This window comes from Heliconius melpomene, chromosome 9 (assembly GCF_056956725.1).
Source record: "Heliconius melpomene rosina isolate 202511_hmr_F chromosome 9, ASM5695672v1, whole genome shotgun sequence".
In the NCBI taxonomy this organism is placed as follows: Eukaryota; Metazoa; Arthropoda; class Insecta; order Lepidoptera; family Nymphalidae; genus Heliconius; species Heliconius melpomene.
The window spans coordinates 2,238,178-2,255,444 of record NC_140397.1 but is presented as its reverse complement, the minus strand read 5'-3'; the positions used below and the strand labels follow the sequence as shown (position 1 = coordinate 2,255,444).

Sequence of the window (17,267 nt, the reverse complement as noted above, 5' to 3'; positions counted from 1 at the left end):
AAATGTTGGAATTTTAGAATTTTTTTTTGGTTTTAAGAATACTATTAGGTTTATTATTTTTTACTGAATTCTTGAGCTCTTCTAAGCAGAAATATATTTTTCTTTAAGAGCTTTTAAACTTATTCATGTGAAGAGCAATTACTAGTGTGTTATAAGCATTCATAACCAATTGAATTGGTATTTTCATTTCCAAATGTTTACCCATCAAAAGTATATACCAAAAACCGGATAAGTTCCACTCAGACTCGCCCATTGAGAGTTCCGTACCAATTTTTTTGTGAACCTCATACAAAATTCAACAAAAACGATGCTCATATCTTTTAATTGCGTAGAATTAGAAGATTAATTTTCTTATTGTTTTTGTTATTAATTTCAGCCTGAAACCACTAGTCGATCTCAACATAAATGATCTTGACAGACAGATAGATGGAAAACAAAGTATTTCTATAAGAATTACGTTTTTGGCTTTTGAAATACGGAACCCTAAAAAAATTTACCAAGACGAAACAACTTCTACACATAAAAACTTAGCAAATCAAACACTTCCATTCAAATCGACATAAAAACCTCGTGTCGTTCATACATTATAAATATCATAGAATATGAACAGAATACTATAGAAGCATCAATCAAAGAAATTAATAAAATACACAATACCACCAATCATCGCTACAATCTTGTTAATAATGTTGAGGATAATTGGACTTCAACTCTTCGGAGTTGTGTTACGTAACTAATTGAAACGTTATATCGACTTCTTTCTAACGCCAATTTTATTGACCCTTCACACGTTTAAAGAACCGTTTCCATTCACTCAATCAGGTTTAATTTGAAATGTTTTATTAAGTATAGTTAAAGCTGTTATGATCTAGTGGCTTAGTTTAGCGATGGTTGTGAGTTCGATTTCCACCCATTTTTTTTTTCATTTTCTAGTTCTGGTAACAATATCTTACTTGAAATCTGCCACTCAACCCAGAATATCTGGAAAATTGGACGATGCTGGAAGAGTCAGTAAATTAATTGGCAAAATAATGAAGAGCATTCTTTAAGAGACAGAGAGATACCCATTTTTTTAATATGAGTAACTATAACATACCTAAGGAAATATTTACAATACCTATATTAACACGTATTAGAAGAAAATCCATTACAAAAATTAAAAATCAACTTCACGCTGTATCCCGCACACAGCCAAACCCTGGATAGAAATCTAGCGTAAAGATATTCTGTCCCCTCTTTCGCCCAATTCTGGAGCCATTGCGTGTTGAGTGGCGAAACTAAACGCCACGCTCTGCCTCGACACCAAAACAAAAATGGACAAATTCCATAATAATCTAGCCCAATGTACAGGGCTCCCTAAAATCATTCGGTCATTGTCCATTATCGTTTCAAGTCCGACGCGCTCACGTCGCTACCGGCAAGATTCACTTTTGTTATCTTCTTTGCCCTTAATTGTATACAAATTTCGAAACGATGTATAGTGTGTGTAATAATATGTCAAATCATGTTTATTAATTTATAATCAATAAGTTTTTTCTTTGTTATATTTATATATTGATAATTGAACTTAAAATTAATGCGTTGCGGCGTTTAACTCTGCCAATACGCAATGCCTTCGTATTTTCTTCGTAGGTTTTAGACTTCCCTTCCTTAATTTTACATGATTGGCAAATTGTACGTATTTTCTTATTTTTTCTAATGTAACCAACAATAAAAGAATTTTAGTAATTCTTCAAATGGAAATAGAACCCATAGTCATTGGGTATAAATATACTCTAAGCACTTAAAAAACATAAACAACCTGCAGGTGTCACTTAACATACAGATGCCTCCCACATTGAACAGAAAATGAAGAACGGAAGTGTCTTAATGGGAACAGAGTAACTGTCTATGTGCCAGAATTTTCGAGGTATTGTTTGTTGAACAGCAAAACTCAAAGCCACATTTTTGCTTTGGCACCAGAGCAAAGAAACGAGAGATGAAAATATTAATAAGTAATAACTCTTGCCCCGAAAGAGAATCGAACTCACAACCGTCGGGTTACAGTCCGTCGGCTCAAAGTTTCTGGCTATATAATTTTATCTGATAAAGTACAGTAGTCGTGGATAATGGGTCTCGTGGCGTCCATCATAATACAATAACTATAATGGGGCCCTCTGGCTATTTGTTCTGCTTACAATTTGGGCTCCCAGCCCTTCACCTTTCACGTTTCTTTAGCTGATTACTATACCATATGTAATAATATGCTATTATTTATGTTTCGAAATTTTGTAATCTTCACGCATATCCCGCTGTTAGAGGGATAGGCTCAGAGAATTTAGTTTTAAGGCACTCCATTCTCTAGTCTCTTTGCACTTTTGGGGGATTGAAGGCATTGGTAACGAATTAAATTCGAATTAAAAAAAATAGCTCGTGATGGTCGTAGTGGTTTAGTGTGACTGTAACGCGACGGTTGTGGGTTCAACAGCCATTCGAGGAAAAAAAATATTTATTTAAATTTATATTTTCTTTTCTTCACTCTAGTGTCGAGTAGCAAAGCATCCATGGCCTCCGGAGGGTTCCTATGCTTTTTACGTGACTTTTTCCCAGTCTTCCTGCAGCTAAGGCACCGTTAACTCTGTTACTGCTGGCAATACGCCTTTCCACATCTATTTCTCTTACTTGCATTCAGCTTTCAACCCAAATAATAAACTTAAACTAATAAATTACAAATATTTTGAATACTTTAAGCACGTTATGCAAAACAAAAAACCATAAAATTTTTGATTTATCACAATTTTAATTTTATTACCATCCAAGTAGGTGTTAAAACGGAAACATTTCTTCTCAATACATAAAATTATATATTTTTCCGTTGAATTTAAGTTTATGTGTTGCGTCAGTCGTATCTAATATAAATAAAGGGCGTGCGCTCTGGAGCGGAACAAGTTCAAGTAGATTAAAAGCTAAAAAGTGAAATGATGCCTTCAATTTTATTAGAAAACTTTTAAAGTATATATGAGATAAGAATAATTAACCTAGTTGGGAAATTTAAATATATATATTACTAGCGGCCCGCCCGCAGTTTCGCCTGCGTGAACTACGTTATTATTAATTTCTGTCTCCATGGCTACGTCCTAGTGACGTCTATGCAAAATTTGAGACTACTAGCATTCGTCGTAACGAAGTTTCATACAAACTTTCAACCCCAAAATCAACCCCTTAGAAGTCGAATATTATAAATTCCCATCTTAGCGAGCACCTACGTCCTATAAATAACTCCTATGCAAAATTTGAGATTCCTAGCACTTGTAGTTTCTGAGATTTCGTGATGAGTGAGTGACCTTTCGATGTTATATATATAGATAAAGTACAATAATAATATTATTTAAGAACGGTTCGTTTACGTGAACTATAAAACGTTAAATTCTGATTCCGTTGGAATTTTGAGAAATCCTCTCTTAGGCCCATTCTAGGGTTGCAGGATCATCTCAATTCTGAAATCGATATTGAGATGCCGTTTCCAGTCATAAATTATATATATCTGAATTGAAAGATTTAGAAGATAAACATATATGGAATTAATGTCTATTGAATGTAATGCAGGATAGCTGCCAGCTAATGTAATAGATTGTACCATTGATTTTGAAAAGAGCAACTGTTGAGTTTCTTGCCGGATCTTCTCAGCAGAACTGCCTTCCGAACCGGTGGTAGCTTTTTGTTCATATGTTCATTCGACGATTCAAAAGTGCTTATAATAATTGCCTATTTGAATAAAAAATATTTTGAATTTGAATTTGAATTTGAATTTGAAAACTTATAAATACAGGCCTTAGTGTTCCAAAGGAAAATATTTTATCGTTCTACACAGACTTCATTGTCGTATCTAGAAATATTTTACTGAGGCCAATCGTGATTGCCTCGACACCAGAGCGAAGAAATAGAAATAGAATTTTAAGTAAATATTTCAATTCCTCAAGTGGGGATCGAACCCACAACCAGTTGTATTTACAGTCACACTCGAGGCACCTGCGCCACGACTGGCCTCAGAAAATATTAATAAATAATTCCCTCGAGTGGGAATCGAACTCACAACCGTCGCACCTTTGTACCCCTCGGCCACGACCGCCTCTGACTCCATCAACTTATTCAGAACTTGCCACTGAAAATAGCTTCACAAGAATGTTAATAGAATAAATGTTGGACAAGTTGCTTTGGAACAAGTCGAAACTTGTCTTAACAACGCTTAACTATAAACGCTCTGGCATAACTTTTTGTGATACACACATACAAATTAAAGGTAGTTTTTGTTAATGTGCTTCTAGTGGAGTTTTTAGAAATTTAATTTTTTAATTGTATATTTTATAAGGTGCTAATGATATTTATTTTTGTTTTTGCTTACTAAGGCTTTTAAATTTTTTTAAGTTATCACTAATGGAACCCGCGCCTCCTAGATACCTTAGCTCGCTCTTAGGGCTTTAGGTATATTATCAAGCTGCTATACGGCGTTGTGTTCCGCAACCAAATAGAAATACGCTAAAATCAGCGAAAAATAGAAACGATATGAATCAGTCTACCCGTGACCACGGACTACTACAAAGTGTTCGAAACGTGTATCCCACACACAGCAGGGTAGGCAGAGGAAACCTAGCGTTAAGACACTTCGTTCCCCATTTTCCGCTAAAAATCTGAAGGCATTGCGTGTTGAGTGACGGAACTTAACGCCGCGTTTTGAATATTTCATTTCCTCGAGTGGGGATCGAACCCACAACCAGTCGATTTTACAGACACACTTTGTGCCCCTTCGCCACGACTGGCCTCACAAAGGGAACCTAATGCTAACATACTTCCGTTCACACTTTCCACTTAACTCCCAAGGCTGTATTAAAGTACTAATATAACAACATTCCTAATATCATCAATTTAAACGTATTAGGACACTCCTTTCATTAGAAAACTAAATAATTCTATTCAATTTAGTTTGCTTTGTAAAGTACTTAGTCCCATACCGTACCATTCAATTTACATACATTTATATTGTATTTAAGTAAAGGGACGAACATAATGGGAACCTTAGGACGTAGGTAATGGGAACTATTTAATAGTAGACATTTTGATTCGAATATTAGCGAATATTTGTAGAGATTGATCGAATTTGTCGTAAATTTTATGCGTTTTATGTTATTTGTCGTAAATATTTGGGTACGGGTTCTCTGAGGTCTAATATGTAGTAGATTTAAATTTAATTATTTTTATATTTATTTTGGGACATTTTTGGTTGTTGATTTTTATAATTTGTCTTGAATTCTCATATAGATATACTAAGAATATGTACCAAACGTGTTTATTTTACTATTTTTTGTCCAAATGAACATAATAGAATCTAGTGATTTTATAAGATATAGAGTAATTATGTATTAAATAAGACAAGCAAGTTATATTTTAAATGTAATAATTTTTACAAGAGAGAAACAAACCCACAAACTTCAATCCTAGCTAAATAAAATATATTAAGCAACTATCGCCCTGTAAAAGCAATAACTTTTTATTAATGAACTATAATAGCTGAACCCATTATTTAATTTTTAATTTATCTATGAATCTTAATTCTCATATGAAAATTATAGGCTCGATACAAAAGTAGACTAATTAACTAATAAATAATTAATTAATTAAATAACTTTACGATACGATCGTTAAAATATGTTTAAATAATTATAATATTAAGGTTATTCTAGCTTAGACAAAACGAATTTTAACATTTAGTATTAAATTAATGGATGATCTCTATCGCTGTTCTTTACAGGATAGAAGCAAACAAAAGAAATGCTTATAATTATTTCTCTAAAGGAATTTGAATCTGGTACCTGCTAGTGTTGTCAAAAACTTAACCTCTATGCCACTAGAGTCTAAATTTCTCTATATGTGTGTATTGATTATTTATCTTATATACAATCTATTTAGCACAGGAATGTGGTTGGAATCTCACGTTATCGTTTCATCAATAATAATTATATCTATATAGGTTTTACTTTTGTTTATTTCCATATTTTGCATTAAAATAATTATAGAAACCGATTCTCTGTTTTAGGCTTACAGTACCTGGACAACAAACTCATATACAGTTACCAAGTGATAAGGAAGATGAAGAGGAAACGGGTACTAGGTTTAGAAGAACAGGCTCAGAAAGATTACGTGACGGAGCCAAAGCGTTGCTTCGGAGGGTCGAGTCCTTAAAAACGAGGCGGAGAAAACGACAGAACAGAACTGAAGTGATCGTCTCGTCGCCACATTTTTTAGATGTCCAACAGGATAAATATCCTGATTTGAATTTTATCGATATGACACCAACTTCTCCTACGGCGTTTCCGTTTCCCGATTTCCATAGTTCCCCCATACATGCTCCGGCTATCAGGACGCAGCCACCATCACCGATGACCATCATGCCTCCCTCCCCCATAGCACCTCTTGAGCAATCCTTTGTTCTTCACCCCCCTTTCGGTGATGACAGTTCAAGCTACGCATCAGATGGCAGTATGGGATCAAGCAATAAAAGTTCTAAGTCAAAATTAGGTAGAGCAAAGAGAATCTTCCACAGAGGCTTGAAAAGTGACGATTCGAGTGCTTTGAGTGACTCTGAGTGTCAACCGGCGAGTTGGAGACATAACTATTATAAGGAGCATAATATTCATCATAATACTGAGGTAAAATATTTACTATATATTTCATTTGTTATTATATTAAAAAAGAAATAATTTTTTTATTATTTTTATTAGGTATTAATTAAATGTATTTTTAGGTGTACGGTGATCCACCGGCTACTATAGAGCTGAAGCCTGATCCTGAAGTGCTAAGGGAAGTCCAAAAATCACCAGGCCACACTCCGCACAGACGACAAGCTATAAGAACGAGTTCTTTGAACTTGGGAAAAGAAGGAAAGTAAGTACTAATAAGAAAGAAAATAAGTAGTGAGTGTTAAAAAAACTATATATGTATTATAACCAACGGTTTAAATACTCTTACTCTTCCTCTATTCACCCCATTGTATATAAACTTTAATTTTAATTGCCACCTATAAAGAAAATAACACGTTCTTTTTCCAAGACATAATAGAGAAGACATGAGAAACAAAATCGAATTGCGGAACTTAACGCCGTAATTTGGCTACCAGATTCCCGTTGCACGATAGATACCCTCAACCAATCAACATGTCATGCACTTAACCTCGTTGGCTGTATTCCTCTTGCAATGTCAAAAATAATATTGACTCGTGAATAGGCGTTCGTGCACAAGCCTCCAATTCGATTTCAGTAGCTTTTGTGACCGGACCTAGTTAGGTTAACTTATTTAGTGTACGAATGATCAAAGGGCTTTTCGAACTTTGTATATACATATATAAATATACTAGCGGCCCGCTCGCGGTTTCACCCGCGTGAACTATGTTATTATTAATTTCTGTCTCCATGGCTACGTCCTAGTGACGTCTATGCAAAATTTGAGACTTCTAGCATTTGTAGTAACGAAGTTTCATACAAACTTTCGACCCCAAAAACAACCCCTTAGAAGTCGAATATTGCAAATTCCCGTCTTAGCGAGCACCTACGTCCTATAAGTAACTCCTATGCAAAATTTGAGATTCCTACCACTTGTAGTTTCTGAGATTTCGTGATGAGTGAGTGACCTTTCGATTTTATATATATAGATATAGCTATTGTATATCCTCGAGTTGGAATCGAACCCACTACCTGTCGTCCACATGCGTCGAATTCCATTTCAGTAGTGTTTTTGACTGGATGTAGTTACGTTAACTTGTTTAGTGATAGAAAGGATCAAAGGGCTATAGGGTTTTGTATATATATATAAATGCACATACATAAATATACATACTTTTTTCGCGTCAAACTGATCCCGCATATAGCAGTGTAGGCAGAGGGAACCTAGTGTTAAGACACTCCGTTCAACTCCTACTTACCGCCCGCAGTTGATGTCAAAACTCTTCGCCACTTTGGTCAAAATAACCATTAGGTACTTCAAGAGGATCCGCTCTTCCATCCATCGTGTCATACAATTTAGCATTTACATATATTTTTCTAGATTTCGCGATAGAAGCCTTAAGAGAGACAAGTCAGCGTCAAGGAGTTCCGAACTGGACAGCAGTCCAAACTCGGCGGGTTCGAGGTCGCACGACGGAGACCACGACGACGATGATGATAGCCTTGACATCAAAACTAAGAAGTGAGTTTACTATGAAATCTTTCGAATATTTTATGTTTTTTTTTACTTCAATTTATATCCTGCACATAGGTAGGTAGGGAGATAGAATCTTTCCACTTTCCATCTAATTTACGAAATATTGCATTTGAAATGGCGGTCTGAACCCCGCTCAACTTGCTGTTGATACCAAAAAAATCAGCTTCACGCTGTACACCTCATATACCAAGTTAGGCAGAGAAAACCTAGTGTTAAGACACTCCGTTTCCCACTTTGGGACACAGGGTGAGGCAAATGATAATAACTCATTCCATCCAGTGGAAATTGAACCCACTGTCGCTGTACTGCTACTCCATCTTTTTAATATGGTAAAGTGCTCACAAGCAGAGTCGCGGGCGGCAACACATACATAGTATAGCGCTAAAATAAAATTAATAAAATTACGATATCACACATTGTTTTCCTCTCAAAAGAAGTATATTCAAAATAATAAAATTTGAAAAGAATTTTCGATTTTCTTTCTTTCTTAATTATGATTTTTTTTAACGAAAACTATATACCTACTCCGTTCTTTTTTTATTGTATTTTTAATAAGCATTAGCTCAAAAAGATTTTAAGTTAAAGAAAGTGGCCATTAGACAGACAGTAGGTTCTTAAGCCTATTTGTAAATGTCTAAAAAATAAATGATTTAAACCTTTTTCTATTCCAAAGTTTCACTGAGCCCCAAAATTGAAATACCGTATGCCTTATTAGCATTTTGAACGAAATTTTATAATGGATTTTTAAATTGTATTTTATAAATTAAATTAGAAAATAGTATACCTTTATTATGAGTATTTAATTTAAAAAATCTTAAATTTTATTCAGTCGTCGCCTATTTTGCTGCATTGTGCTTGTGGAATCGAACTCCTTACCCTTTCTTGTATTATTTAACTCGTCGTTTGAGTTATTTAACAAATAACGGACAGACGCAACTACTGAACTAAGGAAATATATAAAAAGTGTTATAAATTCGAATATACTTATTTATTGACAACCGAGTAGAGGCCACTCGTAGTGCAGGGGCACTGTAAGCACGACAGGTTATGGGTTCGAATCCTACTCGAAGAAATGAAGAAAATACTACATAATATTTTCATTTTATCACACTGGTAAGCAGGCGTTTAGTTCCGCCACTCAACACTCAGTACCTCCAGAATTCGGGGCAAATTGAACGGACAACAAATCTCCAAACAGAGGAAACCTAATGAGAACGAAATATGCGCAATCTTTTTCATAGTTTTGAATAAAACTTATCCTTGTTTGTTTTTGTTTCAGAAACAACATCCAAAGGTGGTATTCCTTTAGAACAAACGCACTTAACGGTGGACCCAAAGCCAACAACACTTTACAACCCGCGCCTAACCAGAAGAACCCAGAAACTTATCGTAAGTATCGATATATTATCTAAAATATTTATAAAAAATATGGCTTCACGCTTTTTCCCGCAGAGCAGGTTAGGCAGAGAAACGCAAGTGCTAAAACACTCCGTTCCCCACACACCGCCTAATTTCTAGAATATTGTGTGCTAATGGTGAAGCTTAACGCTGCATTTTTCCTTGTGGCTAGAGTGAAGAAGAATGAAAATAATTCTTTCCCCCGAATGGAAGGTGAACTCATAACCGTCGAATATACGGTTAATCGCTATACCGCTGCGCTACCATTACCTTGATGGTCAAACCTGTGAAACCATCTACAGATAACTTCAGAGCAGCCACGACTCATCAACCACACTGTAAAACTGAAAAACATATTAAAATTTGTATTCTCTTCACAGTATCCCGTCCAATGTCTTCCCTTTCATGCGGCCAACTGCATATATTGAGGAAACTAGCTTTATTGAGGCTAACAGCGTGTATGGAGAGATACTGTCCGTCGCACAAATCTGGTTGGAACTGGGAGCTTCCTAAACTTATTAGGAAAATTAAAACTCCTGATTATAAAGGTACGGCAATAATTCTATTTGAGGTTTTTATTAATTTTGGAAGTCTTCGGTCAACACTTTGCGTAAGATTCTGGAGACGTTGTGTCTTAAGTAGCGTAACTAAACGCTGCCCTTTGCCTCAAAACCAGAGGAATGAAAATTTTTACTTAATTTTCTGGAATTGGAATCGAATGCTTGTGAATTGAGGTTGTCCTCACCAGTCCCACGTTTGTGCCTCTGCGTCACGACTGGCATCAAATATTTTGGAACTGGCAGATATAATTTTATATATATATTTTTTAATATATAAATATTTATTTTCAGATAAAACAGTTTTTGGTGTCCCATTGACGGTGTCGTTACAGAGGACCGGTCATTCTTTACCAAAACCTATACAGTGTGCTTTGAATTGGCTGAAGAATAATGCTCTCGATCAGGTAAGTAAACTGGGTAAATTTTATATATTTATATTTTTAGTTTTAGACTAGTACATAGAAAATATTTATAGAATTATTTCTTATTGAATTATAATAATATTTTTTTATTTTATTTTATAGGTAGAAGTTATAGTTTTGACGAAAATTGCGAATTCAATATAATAAACAATTTATTTTAATAATTGTTTCATAGTCTATAAGTTATAACCAATTATTTTTACAGATGGGTATATTTAGAAAAGCAGGTGTAAAATCTCGCACAGCCAAACTCCGTACAATGGTAGAATCAGCTGGGGCGGTAAACGCCGCGTTTGCCATAGAAAATATCAATACAGTCGAACCTGCTCAATCCAGTTTGAACTTTGAAGGTGCCCAGGCTCACGACGTGGCTGATATGGTGAAACAGTACTTTAGGGAACTCCCCGACGCATTACTCACTAATAAGCTTAGTGAAACTTTCATTGCTATATTTCAACGTAAGTTGGTTTTGTTTTTTTCTAGGTTCACACTTTATCCCGCTTATAGTAGAGTAGGGTTGGAACCTAGTGTGAAAACACTCCGTTTCTACTGTTCAATTTCCGAGACATTAAGTTGTGTGATGTTTTTTACCAGAGGAAGGTAGTGAAAGAGGCCACTCGTGGCACAGGAGCACAGATTGTGACTATAACCTGGACAGGTTGTGGATTCCATGATCACTCGAGGAAATAAAATATTTACTTTAATGAAAATTTATTTTCATTTCTTCGTTCTGGTATCGAAGCAAAACGCGGCGGTAAGTTCCGCCACCCAGTACATAATGCCTCTAGAATTCGGCGAAAAGTGAGGTGCGGGGTGTCTTACTCTAGGGCGGCATGAAAAAAAGTCCTTGAAATGTTATTGACTATATAGTTTCTAGATTTAGAATATTTAAACCATATCTTAATTTTCCAGATGTTCCTGAACCATTGAGACCAGATGCTGTTCAATGTGCTCTGTTACTTCTACCAGAGGAGCATTTGGAAGCGTTGCAGTCTTTGTTAATATTCTTAGCTGAGGTTGGTATTGAAACATCACTGAGTAGCCATAATTATATCTCTAAGTCCCAATGTAAATCATTCTTAAAATTAAAGGGTGTTTGACTTTTTGTACAAACTTTTAACAACATAGTAAATAATATATATTATAACCTATATATTTACTAAATATATAGGTTATTATATATATTTAATATTTATATTTGTTACTTCCTATCAGCTTCGTACGCTTATAGCAGGGTAGGCAGAGGGAACCTAGAATTAAAACACCCCCTTCTCCAATTTCGCCAAATTTTCAAAGTTTTGCGCGTTCCATGACGGGTTATTATTGTGATCTCTTTCAGGTGGCAGAACATTCAGCTGTCAATCAAATGACGGCGTCTAACCTCGCAGTCTGCTTCGCGCCCACGTTGCTGAGGCTGCATCACGCGCCGCCGCACACTGGCAGTACCAAAGAAGGGAATTCTAATAGGTATATAAGATTTGGTGGTGATATCTAATATTTAAGTCAAAAGTGCCTGGATGACATACCGCATATTTAGTCCAGACTAAATAGAGAGAGAGAGAGAGAGAGAGAGAGAGAGAGAGAGAGAGAGAGAGAGGAATATTCAAATGCACATTTATACATTACTATACTATTCTTTAGCAAATATTTTTTTTAGGCTCACTCTGTATCCTGCACAGTGCACGATACGCAAAAGGAATCTGGGATCCTAGTGTTAAAACACTCTGTTCCCCATTAAAACTTCTTCTCAATTCTTGAGGCATTGTATGTGAGATGAGGAAACTAACTCCGTGTTTTGCTTCCTTACAAGAGCGAGGAAATGAAAATATTAAATATTTTACTACTCCAAGTGGGAATCAAACCCACAACAGGTTTCTAATATATTTTCCAGGATGATAATAGAAAGTGTAGCAGACCAGCGCCAGATAAGCGAGTCCCGCGCGGCGCACGCGTGCCTCCTGCTGCTCATACAGCAACACCGCACACTGTTCCTGGCGCCTGCGGACATGCTGGCCAGATGCAAGTTTAATTATTTTGAAGAGAGTGTGCCGGTGAGTGTTAGTTGAAGACAGTTTCACGCTTTTTCCCGTATTGTTTGGATGTTGCGTGTTTAGTGGTAAAATTTAATTTGGCCACAGTCAAATATTTTTATTCAATAATGAAGTTGTAAGCTTTACTTACTAATTATTTATTAGTGACGATATTTTTTCGTACAAGAGTAGAAAAGTGGGGAAATTCCTTCTCCGGAGTCATTGTCGATTCTACAATAATCATGCTTGCAATTAGATACTGTTGCCTACAATGAAGCATGACGACCTCAATAGACACAAAAAAAATCCTGAATAAAATTATAAATCTTAAAATTATTTATAATACTTATTACTTTCTTCTTTTCTTCTTCTTGAGACTTTTTAAATTTTTATACTTTGGATTCCTATTTCCAGGTTGCACTCGAAGAGCTAGGAGCAGATTTCAATCAGGACTGGAAAGGTTTCCAACAAGCCTGCATCAAAGCTTTACTAAAAGAGGCCAAAGAAAAGTAAGGATTTTATAACTTATATATTTTTAATAACTTATATATTTTTAATAACTTATATATTTTTTAATTTTATTTAAAGACACTATAGGTGTAATCTACCTTCATGTACAAATTTCTGTCTTTTTTTTAGGAAATTCTTATAGAAATTAACTTTTTCATGCCTTTTTAGAGTCTGTGGGCGGTCAGGAAAGAGGTGAGATAGGTGTTAGTGGTTCACCGTTTTCTCATCTACTTACTTCACAATCTGTTCTTTATTGTTTTTTGTTTTTCTTTTTCTATATTTTTTACCTTAAATCTTTGAATATACTTTATATTTTACATGTTTTTCTTTTATATCTGTAAAACTGTGTTTTTAAAAGTACCTGATCTAAAATCAGAGTCTTTTTATGGCCTATGGCTTCATGTTATTTCGATTTTTATCTGAAATATAACAATAAATTCTTATTTGTTTTGAAAATTTAATTATTTTTTTTCATTACTCTATTTTTTTAATTAAAAAAAATGTTTTAAATTATTTTATTATTAATTTATGATTTTTAACTATTATTATTTTCCTTTAATTTCCGTTTATTATTAATGAATAAGTAACAATAAAGGACAGATTATAAATAGTTTCACTTCACCGCCATTGTAGACGTATTGGTGCAAGTTAGATGATCAATTAGCTGTTTGAAATAATATGCATCATTAAAAAGGAAAAACATTAAAATAAAAAATATAATTATAAGTAAATAATAATATAAATTATTAACGAAGAATGCTTAGATAATTTTGTATGTATGTATGTTGTTTGCTGTGTAGCTTATGTTAAAAATTTAAATAAAATGAATTAATGAAATTAAATTAAATAATACTTAAAATATCGACTACACCACTAAAAAAGACACACAATTTTATAATAGATACACAAATAATCCGCCATGTATACTCGTAAAATCGATTTTAAATTAAAAAACGACACAAATACCCGAATTTTTTTTTTAATTGACAGCATATGTGAAAAAAAAACAATGTCTTATAAGAACTACATAATGATTATAACACTGTCAAAATAATTAAAAGATGAACTTACAAGACAAATTATAGGATATAATATCAACATTCCTTATACACAGACAAACTTACATAATATATATACAATCTATTATGGTAGATTTTATTTATATACATAATACAGACTAAAAGACACCTAAAAAAAACAAATACACCACAAAAACATTATTAATTAATATTTTTTGGTACATAATTTAATTAATTATTTTTTTCTATCTACCCTACAACAATATCTATAGAACTCAAAGACAACCTTATACCTATAATAATAAAGTCTAATTTTCTAATTACCAGAAAACGAGGTAACCAACAAATTCAACAACTCAAAACCAACCCTACATCTATGAAAATAAAGTACAATTTCCTATTTTTAGAAGACGAGTTCAACAACAACTTAAAACAAACCCTACGTCTATAAAAATAAAGTATAATTTTTCAATTTTTAGAACGCGAGGTTGGATGTCAGTTTCGGGGGCCGCCCCTCACGTAGAGCTGTGCTGCAAGAAGGTGGGCGACGGTCACCCGCTACGGCTGTGGCGAGCCACTACTGATATTGAAGCACCGCCACAGGAGGTTATGCAAAGGTTTGATCTTGATCTTCACAGCTTCACGTTATATCCCGCACATATCCCCGATATGTGGAACAGAGGAAACCTGGGTTAAGTGTTAAGACACTCCGTTTCCCATTAAGACGAAACGAAGACGAAGAATGCCATGCTTTGTTTTACCAACTTACCAAGTTGGCAAAATAAAATAGTATAAATATAATTATGCCCCCGAATAAGATTGGAACCTATAACAAGTGCAATTAATTTATCTCGTATAAGTACTCCTAAAGTATACAAATCAGACTTTCATTCTACTTCCAGGATACTCCGAGAACGGCATATTTGGGACGATTCGCTAGTAAAGTGGCGAGTTGCGGAGAAGCTCGGCCCCAACGCTGAAGTGTTTCAGTACATTACCGCATCCAGCTTCAATTTGGCGACGAGGGACTATTGTGTTTTACGGTGTGTATTGTTTTTATCTTATCTTACTAATATTATAAATAATTAAAAGCTAATGTTATATAAAATCTAAAATAAAACTATTACAATCTGATTCCAGTTCGTGGCAACAAGGTGGGTCTCCGGGCGGAGGCTGGTGCGCGGTGGCGGAGACGTCGGTGGCACATGGCGCGGGGGGCGCGGCGGGGGTTGCAGGAGGCGGTACGGGGGGTGCGACGGGAGAGGGCGCGCGTGGCGTCGTACTCGCCTCGCGCTACCTCGCGCAGCCAGCCGGGAAAGGAAGGAGTCGCCTCGTTCATCTAGCTAGGGTTGACACCATGTGAGTGTTCTTTTTAATCAGTTTTTTGGAGGCAATGCGTGTTGAGTGGGGGAAGTCAATACCACGTTCTGCCTTCACACTAGAGCAAAGATATGAAAATGTTGAATATTTTATTTCCTTGAGTGGAGTGGAGAGAACTTTTTACCGGCTTCATGGCACTTGGCCTAACCGGCGAAAAAGATAGGAGTCAACTGGTGAATTTTTCTAAGATTGATACTAATTGAGTATTATTATTATTAGTACCCCATGATCTGTATAAAGTTTCTACGTTGCTGTAGACTAGGAACAGCTCCGAACGAATTATTTCAGCTCTAGTAATATTATGCGCGCTCAAGAGTACCTTTTTCTGTTTATACTTGTCAATATATAGTACGGTCGACGACTCGTAGCTATCCTACAGCTCCAATCATCAAAAGATATCATATTCCGTTATTCAAATTTAATAAATACAAATTCTTATTTTCTTTTTCAGGGGAAGAACACCAGAATGGTATAACAAATGCTACGGCCACATCTGCGCTTTATACTTGGCGAGGATCCGCGCCTCCTTCAAACACAATACAGAAGGTCCGGAATCGAATGTATGATCCAAGCATTCCGCTTAAGTCTCTTTCCATTGAAAAAGACTTAAGCTTGACATTAAACAGCCTAACGGCATATATTATCTGTGGATCTTAAAATTATATTATCTGTGGATATTAATATCTTTTAAGTTTTAATCTCTTTTACAAAACAAATCCAATGTTAAGCATAATTATCTGATCAATATTATTTATTAGCGATTTTACCTACCTCCATAATTTTTGTGTAAGGTGCAAAACAAACTACTGTTAAAGCTACAATACTTTTGCCAGTAAAGTTGGTTTAGTAAAAACGTAGCCATTTTGTAAATCCTATTTCCCCTAAGGGACCTACCAAAAAGCCTGACTGCGTTATGCATATTTAGTTTCTTAGGTTAGAAAATTATATTATACAAATTAAATTCGTGATTATATTATATTATACCCTTTATGGTGCGTTCTGTATATATTAAATAATAAATTTAAAACTAACATCACATTTGATAGTATGAAAGTAATGTCATTAAATGTTTATTATTTTATAGGTCCACGCTGTATCAGAAGGAACCTAGTGTTGAGACACTCCGTTCCATTTTTTTGTTCAATGTTCGTGTAAAATATGTATTTTTGTCTCGCTCTTTTTACCAGAGCGACTAAACGAAAACAATTTATTCCCCCAATTGGGAATCGAACCCACAACCGTCGCGTTCACAGTTAAACGCGCACTTGAAAATGTTTTACCAATCCCTATGTAAAGTTATCATAACATATCACTAGTCATATAAATATAATATTCAATATTAAATTATAACACATTATCAGTACCTGCCCTGTGTTCAGGAAACATAGTATTACAAATAAAAAAAAAACAATTATCAATAATATACATTATTAATCAGGAATGTTACGGAACTCCGTAACCGTAATCTAAATTATCGGATATTCGAAATGAAAACTATCCGTCACCATAAATGATTTCTATATGATAATTATTAATGTCACTTTATATGACAGGTTTTCAATTTCGTTTCATACAAGAAAATATAAAATAACCAAAAATCTAATATCCGTAACAAAAATCGAGATATTCGCATCCGTATCCAGATCCGTAACGTTACATCCGTAACATTCCTGCTAATAAACAATATTAGCGACCTTCATTCCACTAATGTATTATTGC

General features: G+C 34.8%; 1 protein-coding gene across 4 annotated transcripts in view; it reads left to right on the top strand.

Annotated features, from left to right (window-relative positions):
• The window catches only part of cv-c (RhoGTPase activating protein), a 283,691-nt gene extending 266,545 nt beyond the window's left edge, over positions 1-17,146 (top strand). For 3 of the 4 annotated variants that reach the window (XM_085190195.1, XM_085190196.1, XM_085190197.1), the window contains exons 6-20: positions 6,071-6,683; positions 6,779-6,918; positions 8,074-8,214; positions 9,509-9,618; positions 10,008-10,175; positions 10,479-10,591; positions 10,815-11,067; positions 11,522-11,625; positions 11,949-12,076; positions 12,501-12,660; positions 13,054-13,148; positions 14,648-14,785; positions 15,071-15,211; positions 15,309-15,527; positions 16,000-17,146. In XM_085190195.1, coding sequence (XP_085046321.1) covers positions 6,071-6,683; positions 6,779-6,918; positions 8,074-8,214; positions 9,509-9,618; positions 10,008-10,175; positions 10,479-10,591; positions 10,815-11,067; positions 11,522-11,625; positions 11,949-12,076; positions 12,501-12,660; positions 13,054-13,148; positions 14,648-14,785; positions 15,071-15,211; positions 15,309-15,527; positions 16,000-16,114 — 2,638 coding nt within the window. In that variant the 3' untranslated portion in view covers positions 16,115-17,146. Of the gene's footprint in view, positions 1-6,070; positions 6,684-6,778; positions 6,919-8,073; positions 8,215-9,508; positions 9,619-10,007; positions 10,176-10,478; positions 10,592-10,814; positions 11,068-11,521; positions 11,626-11,948; positions 12,077-12,500; positions 12,661-13,053; positions 13,149-13,317; positions 13,361-14,647; positions 14,786-15,070; positions 15,212-15,308; positions 15,528-15,999 lie in introns of those variants that run through there. The other variant, XM_085190198.1, reaches the window with a different exon arrangement.
• The last annotated feature ends 121 nt before the right edge of the window (positions 17,147-17,267 follow it).